We start from the raw sequence: 14,643 nt of genomic DNA on the forward strand, positions 1-14,643 counted from the left end.
AAAAAAAAAAAAAGAATTTACTCTAAACTGTATTGACATCTGGTAATGCAAGGGGAGGGACCCTTTCCCTTGGGTTTTATATTTTTCACTGGCTCCCTCATCCCACGCTCAGTTCCTTCAAGAACCAGAAAGGCATCAAACCCCTCTACTCACCTCTGGTCATACTAGTGAGGGATGATTAGGTGATTAAAAAATAATTAAAATTGAGTGACTTTAAATCATGTATTCTTATCCTTACCAGCCATGGTGTAATCATGCCTGTAAACCCAGCACTTTGGGTGGCTGAGGTGGGTAGATCACCTGAGGTCAAGAGTTCGAGACGAGCCTGGCCAACATGGTGAAACCACAACTCTACTAAAAATACAAAAATAAGCCGGGTGTGGTGGTGGGCACTTGTAATCCCAGCTACTTGGGAGGCTGAGGCAGGAGAATTGCTTGAACCTAGGAGGCAGATGCTGCAGTGAGTTGAGATTGCACCACTGCACTCCAGCCTGGGTGACAGAGTGAGACTCGGCCTCCAAAAAAAAACGAAAAAAAAAAAAAAAAAATTAATGTATTATTGATGGAAGCAGGAAAGAACACTGATTTTAAAGAGTAAAAAAATACCATGTATTACAATGGTCTGTGGCCCAGCAAAAAAATCACAGTACATAAACGGATATGCAGGTTGTCTGTGTCATCAAAATTTCATAGTGACGGCAAGGTGAGGGGTAAAATGGGACAATTAGAATAAAAAGTCTAGGGCAGGCACGGTGGCTCATGGCTGTAATCCCAGCACTTTGGGAGCCCGAGGCGGGTGGATCACGAGGTCAGGAGTTTGAGACCAGACCGGCCAATATGGTGAAACCCTGTCTCTACTAAAAATACAAAACAACTAGCTGGGCATGGTGGCGCATGCCTTAGTCCCAGCTACTCAGGAGGCTGAGGCAGGAGAATCGCTTAAACCCAGGAGGTGGAGGTTGCAGAATCAAGACTGGGCCATTGTATTCCAGCTTGGGCAACAAAGGGAGACTCTGTCTCAAAACAACAGAAAAAAATGTCTAAAAAGGCTCCACTGGGGGCAACAACGAAAAAAAGCTGAAAAATGCTGCTCTAAATGGATGTACTGGCCAGACACAGTGGCTTGCACCTGAAATCCCAAAACCTGCGAGAGGCCGAGGTGGCAGGATCGCTTGAGGGCAGAAGCTTCAGACCAGCCTGGGCAACATAGTAAGATCCTGTCTCTACAAAAAAAAAGAAGAAAAATAGCTGGGTGTGGTGGTACACACCTGTATCCCCAACTACTCAGGAGCCTGAGGCAGGGGAATCACTGAGCCCAAGAGGCCAAGGTTACAGCAAGCCATGATCACGCCACTGCGCTCGAGCCTGGGTGACAGAACAAGACCCTGTCTCAAAAATAAACAGGCCGGGCACGGTGGCCCACGACTGTAATCCCGGCACCTTGGGAGGCTGAGGTGGGTGGATTACAAGATCAGGAGATTGAGACCAGCCTGGCTAACAGAGTGAAACCCTGTCTCAACTAAAAATACAAAAAACTAGCCAGGTGTGGTGGCGGGCGCCTGTAATCCCAGCTACTCAGGAGGCTGAGGCAGGAGAACGGCGTGAACCCGGGAGGCGGGGCTTGCAGTGAGCCATGAAGGCGCCACTGCACTCCAGCCTGGGGCACAGAGTGAGATTCTGTCTCAAAAAAACAAACAAAGAAAATCAGCTGGGCATGGTGGCACGTGCCTGTAATCCCAGCTACTTGGGAGGCTGAGGCAAGAGAATTGCTTGAACCAGGGAGTCGGAGGTTGCAATGAGCTGAGACAGTGCCACTGCACTCCAGTCTAGTGACAGGGCGAAATTCCATCTCTAAATAAATAAATAAAAATTAAAATAAATTAAATAAATAATTAGCCAGACATGATCATGTGCATCTGTACTACTAGTTATTTAGGAGGCTGAGGAAGAAGGATCACCTGAGCCTAGCAATTCACTTACTGTCAGCTATAATCATACTACTGCACTCCAGCCTGGGCAACAAAGTGAAACTCTGTATCAAAAAGAAAAGGAAGCCAGGTGTGGTGGCTCATGCCTGTAATCCCAGCACTTTGGTAGGCTGAGGCAGGCGGATGCCCTGAGGTCGAGAGTTCGATACCAGTCTGACCAACATGGAAAAACTCCAACTCTACTAAAAAATACAAAATCAGGCCGGGCGCGGTGGCTCAAGCCTGTAATCCCAGCACTTTGGGAGGCCGAGACGGGCGGATCACGAGGTCAGGAGATCGAGACCATCCTGGCTAACATGATAAAACCCCGTCTCTACTAAAAATACAAAAAACTAGCCGGGCGAGGTGGCGGGCGCCTGTAGTCCCAGCTACTCAGGAGGCTGAGGCAGGAGAATGGCGTGAACCCGGGAGGCGGAGCTTGCAGTGAGCTGAGATCCGGCCACTGCACTCCAGCCTGGGCGACAGAGCAAGACTCCGTCTCAAACAAAAAAAAAAATAAAAAATACAAAATACAAAATCAGCCGGGCATGGTGGCTCATGCCTGTATTCCCAGCTACTCGGGAGGCTGAGGCAGGAGAATTGCTTGAACCTGGGAAACCTGGGAGGAGGAGGTTGTAGTGAGCTAATATCACGCCACTGCTCTCCAACCTGGGCAACAAGAGCAAAACTCCATCTCAAAAAAAAAAAAGAAAAAAAAAGCATTTACTAACGCAGATAAAATAACACAACTACTGAATACTAAAAAATGCAAATTAAGAACAGAAAGAAATACCATTTTACAACCACTAAACTGCAAAAATTAAATAGTCTGATAATACAAAGTGTTGGTGAGCATGTAGACACTGCTATGGGACTTCACCAAATAGAAACAAGAAGACATTACAAAATTGTCTTGCGAGGATAAATATGGGTATCCCCTACAAAACAGCGATCCCCTTCCCAGGAATATACCCAAGATAAATCCTTATCTGCGTGACAACGGAGTTATGCAAAAATATTCATAGTCTGCAATAGCAAAACTAGAATCAATCTAAATGTCTACGAATAAAGGAAGGACCGTTTGAGGATTATTCAAGCAGCAATGAAAACAATATGCAACAACCTGGGTAAACAGAAACATAATACTGAACCAAAAAAATCTAATTTTAAAGACTCTCTACACTATGAAACCATTTTCATAAAGCTCAAAACTAAGCAAAAAAAACATTGTTCAAGGACTCATAAAAATGTAATTAAAATATTTTTTAAAAGCAACAAAATGAGATAACACTTATTATCATTTAGAATAGTGATAGGACGGTGGACACAAGATTAAGCATTACTGGCTGTATTCCAGCTCTCAGCTTGAGTGGCAGGATAACAAGCAACTACTTTATTTTGCTTCATAAACTTACGTATGTTACATTTTTCTTGTTAGTTCAATATTGGGTTCTTCACAGCAGTAATAAATCAACATCAAATAAAACTTACATCCAATTCAAAAAACAGGTCTCTCTCTTTACTTGCAATCTCATAATCCGCTCGGAGGGCCAAGTCGTGGATTTTGGTGCATTCTCCTAAATCCATGCGCTGTGGGAAAAAACAAAAAATGTAGACCTGAGTGCCCACCTACTGTAGAAAGCATGTAACAGGACTTGGTATTTCAACTGTCACCAAAATAAATGATCATTTTTTGGAACACTGAAACTGTAATAAGAAAATTAAGAAAGGAGATATGGCTGAGAAGCCTCATTTCACTTTTACCATCGTGACTACATGATACTTGAAACTGATGCATTTAATAAAGTTTCTATTTTAGACTCAGAGACAACTGGACTGCAATCATGACAACTAAATTAATTGGCTTTTGTCGGTCTTTTTTGTTTGTTTGTTTTCCGAAGGAGTCTCACTCTGTCACCCAGGGTGGAGTGCAGTGGCACAATCTCGGCTCACTGTAACCTCCGCCTCCTGGGTTCAAGCAATTCTCCTGCCTCATTCTCCCGAGTAGCTGGGATTACAAGCACACAATAACACACCCAGCTAATTTTTTTTTTTTTTTGTATTTTCTGTAGAGACAGGGTTTTGCCACGTTGGCCAGGCTGGTCTCGAACTCTTGACCTCAAGTGATACACCCACCTTGGCCTCCCACAGCACTGGCATTACAGGTGTGAGCCACTGTGCCCGGCCCAGTTTTATTTATGCATCAGTCCAAGGATTCAGTAAATGGTAGCATATGGGGTGGCAGGGATAGCAAAGGGCCAGGGCTGGGCGTGGTGGCTCATGCCTGTAATCCCAGCACTTTAGGAGGGTGAGGCAGGCGGATCACCTGAGGTCAGGAGTTCAAGGTCAGCCTGCCGAACATGATGAAACCCAGTTTCCACTAAAACTACAAAAATTAGCCAGGTGTAGTGCCGGGGCACCTGTAATCCCAGCTACTCAGAGAGCTGAGACACAAAAATCGCTCAAACCCAGGAGGTGGAGTTTGCAGTGAGCTGAGACCATGCCACTGCACTCCAGCCTAGATGATAAAGTGAGACTGTCTCAAAAAAGGGGGAAAAAAAAAAAGGAAAGGGCCAGAAAACAGTCTCACTGCAACAAGTTTCTAGGCATCCTGTCTTGCAATCTTGACCACTCGAGATGCTCGCTGCCTAAGATGCAGATACAGAGGAAGAGGAAAGAGCGGACAGAAGTTAGGTGTTCGCAATTACATCACAACCTAACACTTGACTTTGTGTAGCTGATTATATATCAAAGGGAATCAAGGAGAACAGGCTGGTTAATAGCCAAATAAATGTTTTACACATTTTCTCAACCTGGGAAATGACCCTGGACATCTAAGTAAGGACAGATAATTGTCCCACTCAGTTCCTCCATTTGACAAACAAAACGTTTGATTACTAAAACAAAATGATTTATGTTGTCAGTAAGAACAGCATGATATGCTATTATGTGTACCATATGCAGTACGATTAGATAACAGTGTATGATTTTAATCTAAATCCTAAGTATAGGACTTTATGCAGACACCTTCTGCCTCTGGCCATTTACACAGCTACAGGGAGGTTTGTGTGCTGAGGATCATGGTGTCAGGTTAGAGTGCATGTTAACAAAACCCAACATCCCAACTAGGAGACACCCCCAGTAGGACAAAAGAACATGTCTACATAATCAGGAAAAAAAAAAAGGGACGTTAGTACCAGTTGCAGTGGCACATGTCTGTAATCCCAGCACCTTTGGGAGGGCAAGATGGGAGGATCACTTGAGCCCAAGAGCTCAAGACCAGCCTGGGCAACACAGCGAGACCCTGTCTCTATGAAAAAATTAACAATCAGCTGGGTGTGCTGGTATGTGCCTATAGTCCCAGCTACTTGGGAGACTGAGGTGAGGGAATCGCTTGAGCCTGGGAGTTCAAGGCTTCAGTGAGCTGTGACTGAGTCATTGCACTCCAGTCTGAGCAACAGAGACCCCTATCTTTTTAAATTGTTTTTATTTTTGAGACGGGAGTTTCACTCCTGTTGTCCAGACTGGAGTGCAATCTTGGCTTACCGCAACCTCTGCGTCCCAGGTTCAAGCGATTCTCCTGCCTCAGCCTCCCAAATGCTGGGATTACAGACATGTGCCACCACGCCTGGCTAATTCTGTATTTTTAGTAGAGACGGGGTTTCTCCATGTTGGTCAGGCTGGTCTCAAACTCCTGACCTCAGGTGATCCACCCATCTCAGCCTCCCAAAGTACTGGGATTACAGGCGTGAGCCACCACACCCAGCCAAGACCCCATCTTTTTTTTTAAAAAAAAAAAAAAGAAAGGAAGGCTTTTTTTTTTTTTTTTTTTTTTTTTTGAGACGGAGTCTCGCTCTGTCGCCCGGGCTGGAGTGCGGTGGCCGGATCTCAGCTCACTGCAAGCTCCGCCTCCCGGGTTCCCGCCATTCTCCTGCCTCAGCCTCCCAAGTAGCTGGGACTACAGGCGCCCGCCACCTCGCCCGGCTAGTTTTTTGTAGTTTTTAGTAGAGACCGGGTTTCACCGTGTTAGCCAGGATGGTCTCGATCTCCTGACCTTGTGATCCGCCCATCTCGGCCTCCCAAAGTGCTGGGATTACAGGCTTGAGCCACCGCGCCCGGCCTTTTTATTTTTATTTTTTTTTGAGACAGGGTCTGGCTCTTCTCAGTTAAAGGAAGGCTTTAAACCTTTAATCCATCTTGAGGAAAAAAAAAATAGAGAGGCTTGCATGTCTGACTCTTGGGATACAGTCTCATAGAAAGCATGTAGCATGCTAGACCGGGCGCAGTGGCTCACACCTGTAATCCCAGCACTTTGGGAGGCTGAGGCAGGCGGATCATGAGGTCAGTAGATCAAGACTATCCTGGCTAACACAGTGAAACCCTGTCTCTACTACAAATACAAAAAAAAAAATTAACCAGGTGCCTGTAGTCCCAGCTACTCAGGAGGCTGAGGCAGGAGAATGGCTTGAACCCGGGAGGCGGAGCTTGCAATGAGTCAAGATCATGCCACTGCACTCCAGCCTGGGCAACAGAGCGAGACTCCGTCTCAACAAAATAAAATATAAAAAATAAAATAAATAACATAACATAAAATAAATAAATTTAAAAAGAAACCATGTGGCATGCTCGTTAACAAATCGTCCTTCAGTATCACCAATAACAAAGCCAACATGGAGGTGGCAGACAACGGGTCTGCCTTGTATGGAGATCTTTATTTTGACAAAAGATTGACTTTTCTCCTTTATCATTATTCTGAAGTCAGATGGAACTCACGTTATGGTCGGTTACACAGAAGACCTAGAGATAGGATAACAGTGGTTCTGGAAACCAGATTTGCAATTAAAATCACTGTCACTGAAAATCTGACAACTTTTACTTCATTCACTCTGTTTTTTCTTTTTTTTTTTAAGCAGAGTCTCACTCTGTCACCCAGGCTGCAGTGCAGTGGCACAATCTCAGCTCAATGCAACCTCCACCTCCCAGATTCAAGTGATTTTCCCGCCTCAGTCTCCCGAATAGCTGGGACTACAGGGGCACGCCACGACGCCCAGCTGATTTTTTTGTATTTTTAGTAGAGATGGGTTTTCACCATGTTGGCCAGGCTGGTCTCAAACTCCTGACCTCAAGTGATCTGCCCACCTAGTCCTCCTGAAGTGCTGGGATTACAGGTATGAGCCACCGCACCTGGCCTCATTCACTCTTCTAAGCTCTGGTGTTTTCCCTTAAAATATATAGTTTCGGGTCGGGCGCAGTGGCTCATGCCTGTAATCCCAGCACTTTGGGAGGCCGAGATGGGCAGATCATGAGGTCAGGAGATCCAGACCATCCTGGCTAACACGGTGAAACCCTGTCTCTACTAAAACTACAAAAAATTAGCTGGGCGTGGTAGTGCGCGCCTGTAGTCCCAGCTACGGAGGCTGAGGTGGGAGAATGGCGTGAAACCGGGAGACGGAGCTTGCAGTGAGCCAAGACTGCGCCACTGCACTACAGACTGGGCAACACAGCGAGACTCCATCTCAAAAAATATATATATAAATATATATATAGTTTTGGTGGATTACGAGGTCAGGAGATCGAGTCCATACTGGCTAACAAGGTGAAACCCCATCTCTACTAAAAATACAAAAAAAAAAAAATTAGCTGGGCGCAGTGGCGGGCGTCTGTAGTCCCAGTTACTCGGGAGGCTAAGGCACGATAATGGTGTGAACCCGGGAGGCGGAGCTTGCACTGAGCCGACATCGCACCACTGCACTCCAGCCTGGGCGAAAGAGCGAGACTCCATCTCAAAAAACAAATAAACAAAAAAATATACACACATAGTCTCCACAAACTAAGCACTGTAGCTGAAAAATGAATGCTAGCTATCAGAAAAAAATGCTTTAAACTAATCAAGGCTTTCTATTCAAAGACAAACTACCACCAAAGGAAGTAGACCCTAAAACCTTAAGTACAACAAAGTATTAAGTTCAAATTGATTTCCATTATAAAAACCTCAACTGTCAAGAAAGATACGATATTACAAATCCTCATGAGGCTGAGCACGGTGGCTCATGCCTGTAATCCCAGCACTCTAGGAGGCCACGGCGGGCGGATCACCTGAGGTCAAGAATTTAAGACCAGCCTGGCCAACACAGTGAAACCCCATCTCTACTAAAAATACAAAAAATTAGCTGGACCCGGTGGCGGGCACCTGTAATCCCAGCTACTCACGAGGCTGAGGCAGGAGAGTTGCTTGAAACCAGGAGGCAGAGGTTGCAGTGAGCCAAGATCGCACCATGCACTCCAGCCTAGGCAACAGAGTGAGACTCTATCAAACAAACAAACAAACAAAAACAAAAACCTCGGCCGGGCGCGGTGGCTCAAGCCTGTAATCCCAGCACTTTGGGAGGCCGAGACGGGCGGATCACGAGGTCAGGAGTTTGAGGCCATCCTGGCTAACACGGTGAAACCCCGTCTCTACTAAAAAATACAAAAAACTAGCCGGGCGAGGTGGCAGGCGCCTGTAGTCCCAGCTGCTCAGGAGGCTGAGGCAGGAGAATGGCGTAAACCCAGCAGGTGGAGCTTGCAGTGAGCTGAGATCCGGCCACTGCACTCCAGCCTGGGCGACAGAGAGAGACTCCGTCTCAAAAAAAAAAAAAAAAAAAAAAAAAAAAAAAAAAGCAAGCAAAAAAAAAAACCTCACATGAAGCAAAATTCAGCACTTACTTTTCAATGTGAGAGCTCCCAAAACAGTCCCCGCTAAAGCACACTGAGGACAGGCTTGGGTTCTATGATTTTGGATGTACCTTTTTCAGCTTTGCCAAGGAGGCAGGGAAAAATACTACTGGCCATTCCCCTGGATGCCTAACATCAAGCAGAGCTGAGATATCACATTCATTAAGTCCTTCCACAATATTCCAAATGGCTGCTAAATCCAGTGTGTCAGGCCTTTTTTACTCAACAACCTGTGTTCTCTTCTGTACCTTCTATTGGTCTAACACTGCTGACCAGGAAGGGCACCAACGGTTCCAGAACCTTCAGAAAACACAGTTCTCGCCAGGCGCAATGTCTCATGCCTGTAATCCCAGCACTTTAAGAGGCCGAGGTGGGTAAATCACGAGGTTAGGAGTTCAAGACCAGCCTGGCCAATATGGTGAAACCCCGTCTCGACTAAAAATACAAAAATTAGCCAGGCGTGGTGTTGCACACCTGTATACCCAGCTACTCAGGAGGCTGAGGCAGAAGAATCGCTTAAACATGGGAGGCAGAGGTTGCAGTGAGCCAAGACCGAGCCACTGCACTTCAACCTGGGTAACAGAGCAAGACAGTGTCTCCAAAAAAAACAAAACAGTCAGGCATGGTGGCTAACACCTGTAATCCCAGTACTTTGGGCAGCCAAGCAGGTGGATCACAAGGTCAAGAGATCGAGATCATCCTGGTCAACATTGTGAAACCCCGCTTCTACTAAAAATACAAAAATTAGCCGAGTGTGGCGGCACGTGCCTGTAACCTCAGCTACTCAGGAGGCTGAGGCAGGAAAATCGCTTGGGAGAACCCGGGAGGCGGAGGTTGCAATGAGTCAGGATTACTCCACTGCACTCCAGTCTGGCAGCAGAGTGATACTCCGTCTCAACAACAACAACAACAACAACAATAACAAAAAACCCAGCAAGGATCAATCTCTACAACAAACCCTATCTGAATTTCCAATCCTTATTCCAACTGACCATCAGCAGCCTCTGACATTTGTTCATTCACACCTGTGCAAGGCACTGTCTTCACATGCACACGGGTTTCCTGGGTTTCCTCCTCCCTCTCAGGATGCTTCTCCAACCCCTGCTGCTGAGCTGCCCCTGCCCAATTCCAAACACTGGAGTGACGGCCCTCAATCCATGGCTTCTTGGTTCTTACAGGCCTCCATAACCCCTGCCTCCCTCTCGCTGCTAATTCACGCCAGTCCAGAAACATCAGGGGTGTTCCTTCTGTTCCTCTGCACTCTCCACCCAGAGCACCAAATCCCCAAACTTTACACGTGTTCTTGCTCACCATTCAGGTCTCTGCTCACACGTCCCTGAGAGGCCTTTCCTCCTCCCCCAATCTACAACAGCTCATTATCTACTCATTTACTTATTCATCATGCATCCTCTCACCCCACTAGATGAGAGTAAAGACTTTATTGGCACACTATCTCCAGTGCCTGGCACAAAGTAGGTATCCAATAAACATCTAGCAAATTCACCTGTAACTAACAATAAACATTTGTGTGAAATACCCTCACTCTGGCGGAGCACGGTGGCTCACACCTGTAATCCCAGCACTTTGGGAGACCAAGGTGGGCAAATCACAAGGTCAGGAGTTCCAGACTAGCCTGGCCAATGTGGTGAAACCCCGTATGTACTGAAAATACAAAAATTAGCCGGGTGTGGTGGTGCATGCCTGTAATCCCAGCTACTTGGGAGGCTGAGGCAAGAGAATGGCTTGAACCCGGGAGGCAGAGGTTGCAGTGAGCCATGATCACGCCACTGCACTCCAGGCTGGGCAACAAGAGCAAACTCAAAAAAAAAAAAAGAAGAATGAGAAATCCTCTCACTGAGATTTTTCTCACCAGTATTCCACAGCTACGCTACACACACAGGGTCTGGCCGAGGAAAACATGGTTGAAATCTTCCTGAGAGTACACAGCTATCTGCTCTGACTTCTTTCACTATGGGTTTATCAAGAATTCCAAGTTGAGCATCCTATGAAAACACCCTACAGTGAAACTGCCTTTGACGAGTGGAAATCATTAATCTGTATTGACCTCGGTACCCACAGTAATCTGCAGCAAACAGTAACGTTTTCCCAGCCCAGGCCAAACAGCAGACAACACCTAAGGAACAGAGGCACATGGTTTGGCATTCATTTTGCATTTGCTGTCAGAAAAGTCAGATTGAGAAGATTTAACACATCTGAGGGGTTTTCCAGAAGGTGCTTCTCCCTAATAAAAGCAATGATTGATTCATCATGAAGAAAACATCCTCTAACACATGCACATTTCATCCTTAAAATGAGAGAACAGTTTTTATCCTCTGTGAGGTAGCTGTGAAACCTTAGAATGGGGGTGGTCTCTACAGGACTCCTTTTGTCTCAGTGGCTGAATCACCACAGATAATCCTCCACTATTCAGTCTTTTCAAATTCTTACTTCGAATAAATGCACATTACACAAAGCTAGCATTTATCCGTTTTGTTCATCTGAAGTGACCTTAAAATTGCAGGTGTCTATATTCGTCACATAGCATGTTGATTTCTTGAAAGGGTGGCACAACACAAAACTACAAAATCAACGTATCCTCAACTGATTTTTTAAAAACCAAATAATCTGGGGAAGAAAATGTACCTTTGTAGATCAAAAGTCTTCCACACATTCAACTTGAGGTCAAACAAACCAACCCACGCAGAATCTTCAAAGAACTTCAGGCTGACCTAAAGCATATTTTTTGCTACAGCCAAATTAGAATACTTGCCCTATTTAGTTGTGAATATCGCAGTATAAATGACTTTACAAAAAAATCTGGTAATCTTACAGACAGAATTTTACAACAGTGAAATCTGTACCATAATATAAAATCCTACCAAATGAATAGAATCTATCATTTAAACGGCATCAGGGATTTCTGCCTGTTAAAAAGTGGAGGACTGAGCAAGGAGCAGTGGCTCATGCCTGTAGTCCCAGAAGCTCAAGAGGCTGAGGCGGGAGGATCACTGGAGCCCAGGAGTTCGAGGCTGCAGTGAGCTGTGACTACACCACTGCACTTCAGCCTGGGCAATACAGAGTAAGACTCCATCGCACGCATGCATGCATACATACAAGTGGAGGATTACCTGCTGTAATTCAGCCACTTAGAGAAAAAGACTTAAAACAAAATTCAACACAGAAAAACCATCACTGCCTACCCAGCACTCATGTCAGAGTGTTCCATGAGGTCCCCCAAAATGCACCTACCGTCCCGGCGAGGATGTCATGTGGGCAGCAGTCCAGAAGGTGACTCTTGCAGACACGGTCATCTGTAAACTTGACCCTCTGTCTGGTTTCGTCTCCTGAAATTCATTTGTGGTTTTAAATAAGACAATATTATCACGTTAACCACAAGAAAACACTAGTGTAATGATTCACCTGGATCATTTGCAGTCTATCATTTCTGTGTTCTCCCCATCAAATACAATGAAAAGCTGATCTAAAGATATTTACACTGGAGTGGAATACACATTTTTTTGAGGCCAGTTATATCATGAAGAATCACACTTAATGAGATCTGACTCCATCAGTGTACCAAAGTAGTCAAGGAGTCAGATGTAAGCAGCTGAGCACCAAAAGGCCATTGGCTCCACATATACATGTGGCAATGAGATTCCAAAACCCAAGCTAATCAGAGGTCCATGAACCACCAAGGGCGACTTATAGAGCTGGTAATTTCCACCAACAAAAGCTACTTATTAATCTTTTAGTTAGGAACAAATGCAGAGGCAGTATTTTGCCCAAAATTGAATGAAGAAGAAAGCTTTCAAACGCTATCGAAGACTGTTAAATAATCTAGATCTATTCTTCCTATGCCCCTTTCGTCCCCACCCTTAAAAAAGAGAGTTGCTACCTGGGAGTCACTTTTAACAAGACAATACCAAAAAAAGCAAAAAGGAACTAGGTTAGTCAATACACACTGTGAGCTCCAACACATACTGTACCCATCTGCATTCTTCAAGACCTCAGCTGCAGAATTTTATGCCCGCTGTTGAAAAGTGTTAAAGGAAAAGTTTTCTTGCCCACACCTGCAGTAAGGAAGTCGGGGGAATGATACATAAAAGTAAAGGCAAAGTGGTATGTGACAAATTCTAAAGCTAGTCTGTGTATACAACACAGAGCTGTGCAACGCTAGAGGAGGAATATATTTTAGGATTTGCAAGCATCCAGGATTAATGTAGTGTCTTTTTATTGAAAATGTTTTCTTTCTAAACTACACTTTTAAAGTTACTTGTGAAAAAAAGCAAACACTTTTTTGTTATAACAGCTTAGAAATTGGTTGTGACTCACGGCTCGATGAACATGAGGCTTTCTGCAACTCCCTTGCAGATTGATGTAGGCAGGCAAAGATACACTGAACCTTTATAAATAAAATAGAGGGGCCACAATTGTTCAGTTTGTATGAAATAAAAATATGGGAAGCAATTCAAAAGCAACTCAATATACAAAGAAAGCTAAAAAGCACTTATTCACCTATGAAATAAAGTGCAAATAATCTGCACAGCCCTGAGAATGTGCCAGTGTGAACTTACAACTTCATTACTTCAGCAGAAAAGAAAACACAAACCACAGCAGGTATATAGTTTTGCGAAGATGCAACCGCTTTCTCCTGTGACAACCATCATGATCTTGAGCTCCTCCCTACACAGTACAACCTACCTAACCACTGCCAAGCGCTGGCTACACAGAGGCTCTCCTGTGTGCTGGGGGAAGGAGGGAGCTGGAAAAGTACTCGGCAGAAACCCACGTTAGAAAGGCTCAGTTTACGGCTCCCCTTGCAATGGTACAGAACCAGAACGGGCCAGGGTTTCGAGGCCCATCCGGCTCCCTCGGGTGTAGCTTCTTCCCAAGGAGCCTCGGAGGAGTTCTGCCACCCGGCTGCCAGCGACCTGGAGCCCACGCTGATTCCAGCCCCTCGCCGACTCCACAGTTCGCGGAGGGGCACGGAGCCGCGGCGCCCGTCGGGGAGGAAGTAGCGGGACGGTAAACGGGAAGGAGGCTGAAGCCCCATCCGTGGCGCAGACTCCGAAAGAGGAGCCGGACCTGGACCCACGGCCGCCTCAGAGACCAACCGGCTTAGACAAAGGCCCGGCGCCTGCGGTCGGCGCGCGGCGGAGGAGGAGGGGTGCCCCGCGCAAGCGCAGGCGCAGACGATCGCGGCCCCCGCCTCAGGCCGCCCGGCGGCCTCGCCTCACTCCCACCCCAGACCCTCGCCTGGTTGGCCGCTGTGACTCACCGTCCCGAGCCGTGCCCATGAGCTGGTCCAGCAGGGCCCGCATCTGCGCCTGGGCGGACATGGTAGCCGGCGGAGGCGGTGGGGACGGCCGCGACGGCTTCTCTCAGGAAGGCAGCGGCAGCGGCGTCGACAAATGATGGTCGCGTCGGCCTCGAGCCCACTCGGCTCTTTCCCGCCGCGGGGGACGCCGGGAGGAAGTACGAAGGCGCCGGCGCACAGCCTGCTGGGAAATGTAGTTTCTAGGGTGGGTGCTTGGGGGAGAATGAGGTTCTGAGTGGCCTACGGAAGTTGTCCAAGGAAGGAACCAAAATCCCAACGCTGATTTTACTCTAGACCCCCAGGACCTCAAACGAGTCTCTACGGAGGGTAAACTACAATAATGTCAAATACAGTCTATCAAAAACAAGATAAATCCGTGCTTTTTCTAAGCTAGCCATGAAACCGTGAGCATATTTAGCTCCCCGACGCTCGTTTTTTTTAAATCTGTGAAATGAGGATTCCTAAAGGTGTCCCTCATATGATTTTTGTGAAAGTTAAATAAAGCATGGAATTTTACTTATTTTCATTTATTTATTTATTTTTGAGCGAGGGTCTTGCTTTGTTGCCCAGGCTGGAGTGCAGTGGCGCGATTACCGCTCACTGCAACCTCGACCTCCCAGGCTCCTTATCCTCCCTCCTCAGCCC

The 14,643-nt window shown here is 46.3% G+C and overlaps 1 protein-coding gene across 12 annotated transcripts in view; it reads right to left on the bottom strand.

The window, feature by feature from the left end:
* The window catches only part of LUC7L (LUC7 like), a 44,944-nt gene extending 30,814 nt beyond the window's left edge, over nt 1-14,130 (bottom strand). For 8 of the 12 annotated variants that reach the window (XM_077984965.1, XM_077984969.1, XM_015125187.3 and 5 more), the window contains exons 1-3: nt 13,960-14,130; nt 11,931-12,025; nt 3,459-3,557 (exon numbers count right to left, since the gene is read on the bottom strand). In XM_077984965.1, coding sequence (XP_077841091.1) covers nt 3,459-3,557; nt 11,931-12,025; nt 13,960-14,020 — 255 coding nt within the window. In that variant the 5' untranslated portion in view covers nt 14,021-14,130. Of the gene's footprint in view, nt 1-3,458; nt 3,558-11,930; nt 12,026-12,667; nt 12,813-13,013; nt 13,084-13,959 lie in introns of those variants that run through there. The other 4 variants (XM_077984963.1, XM_015125192.3, XM_077984962.1 and 1 more) reach the window with 2 other exon arrangements.
* Between the last annotated feature and the right edge of the window lie 513 nt (nt 14,131-14,643).

The sequence above is a fragment of the Macaca mulatta genome, chromosome 20 (assembly GCF_049350105.2).
Source record: "Macaca mulatta isolate MMU2019108-1 chromosome 20, T2T-MMU8v2.0, whole genome shotgun sequence".
In the NCBI taxonomy this organism is placed as follows: Eukaryota; Metazoa; Chordata; class Mammalia; order Primates; family Cercopithecidae; genus Macaca; species Macaca mulatta.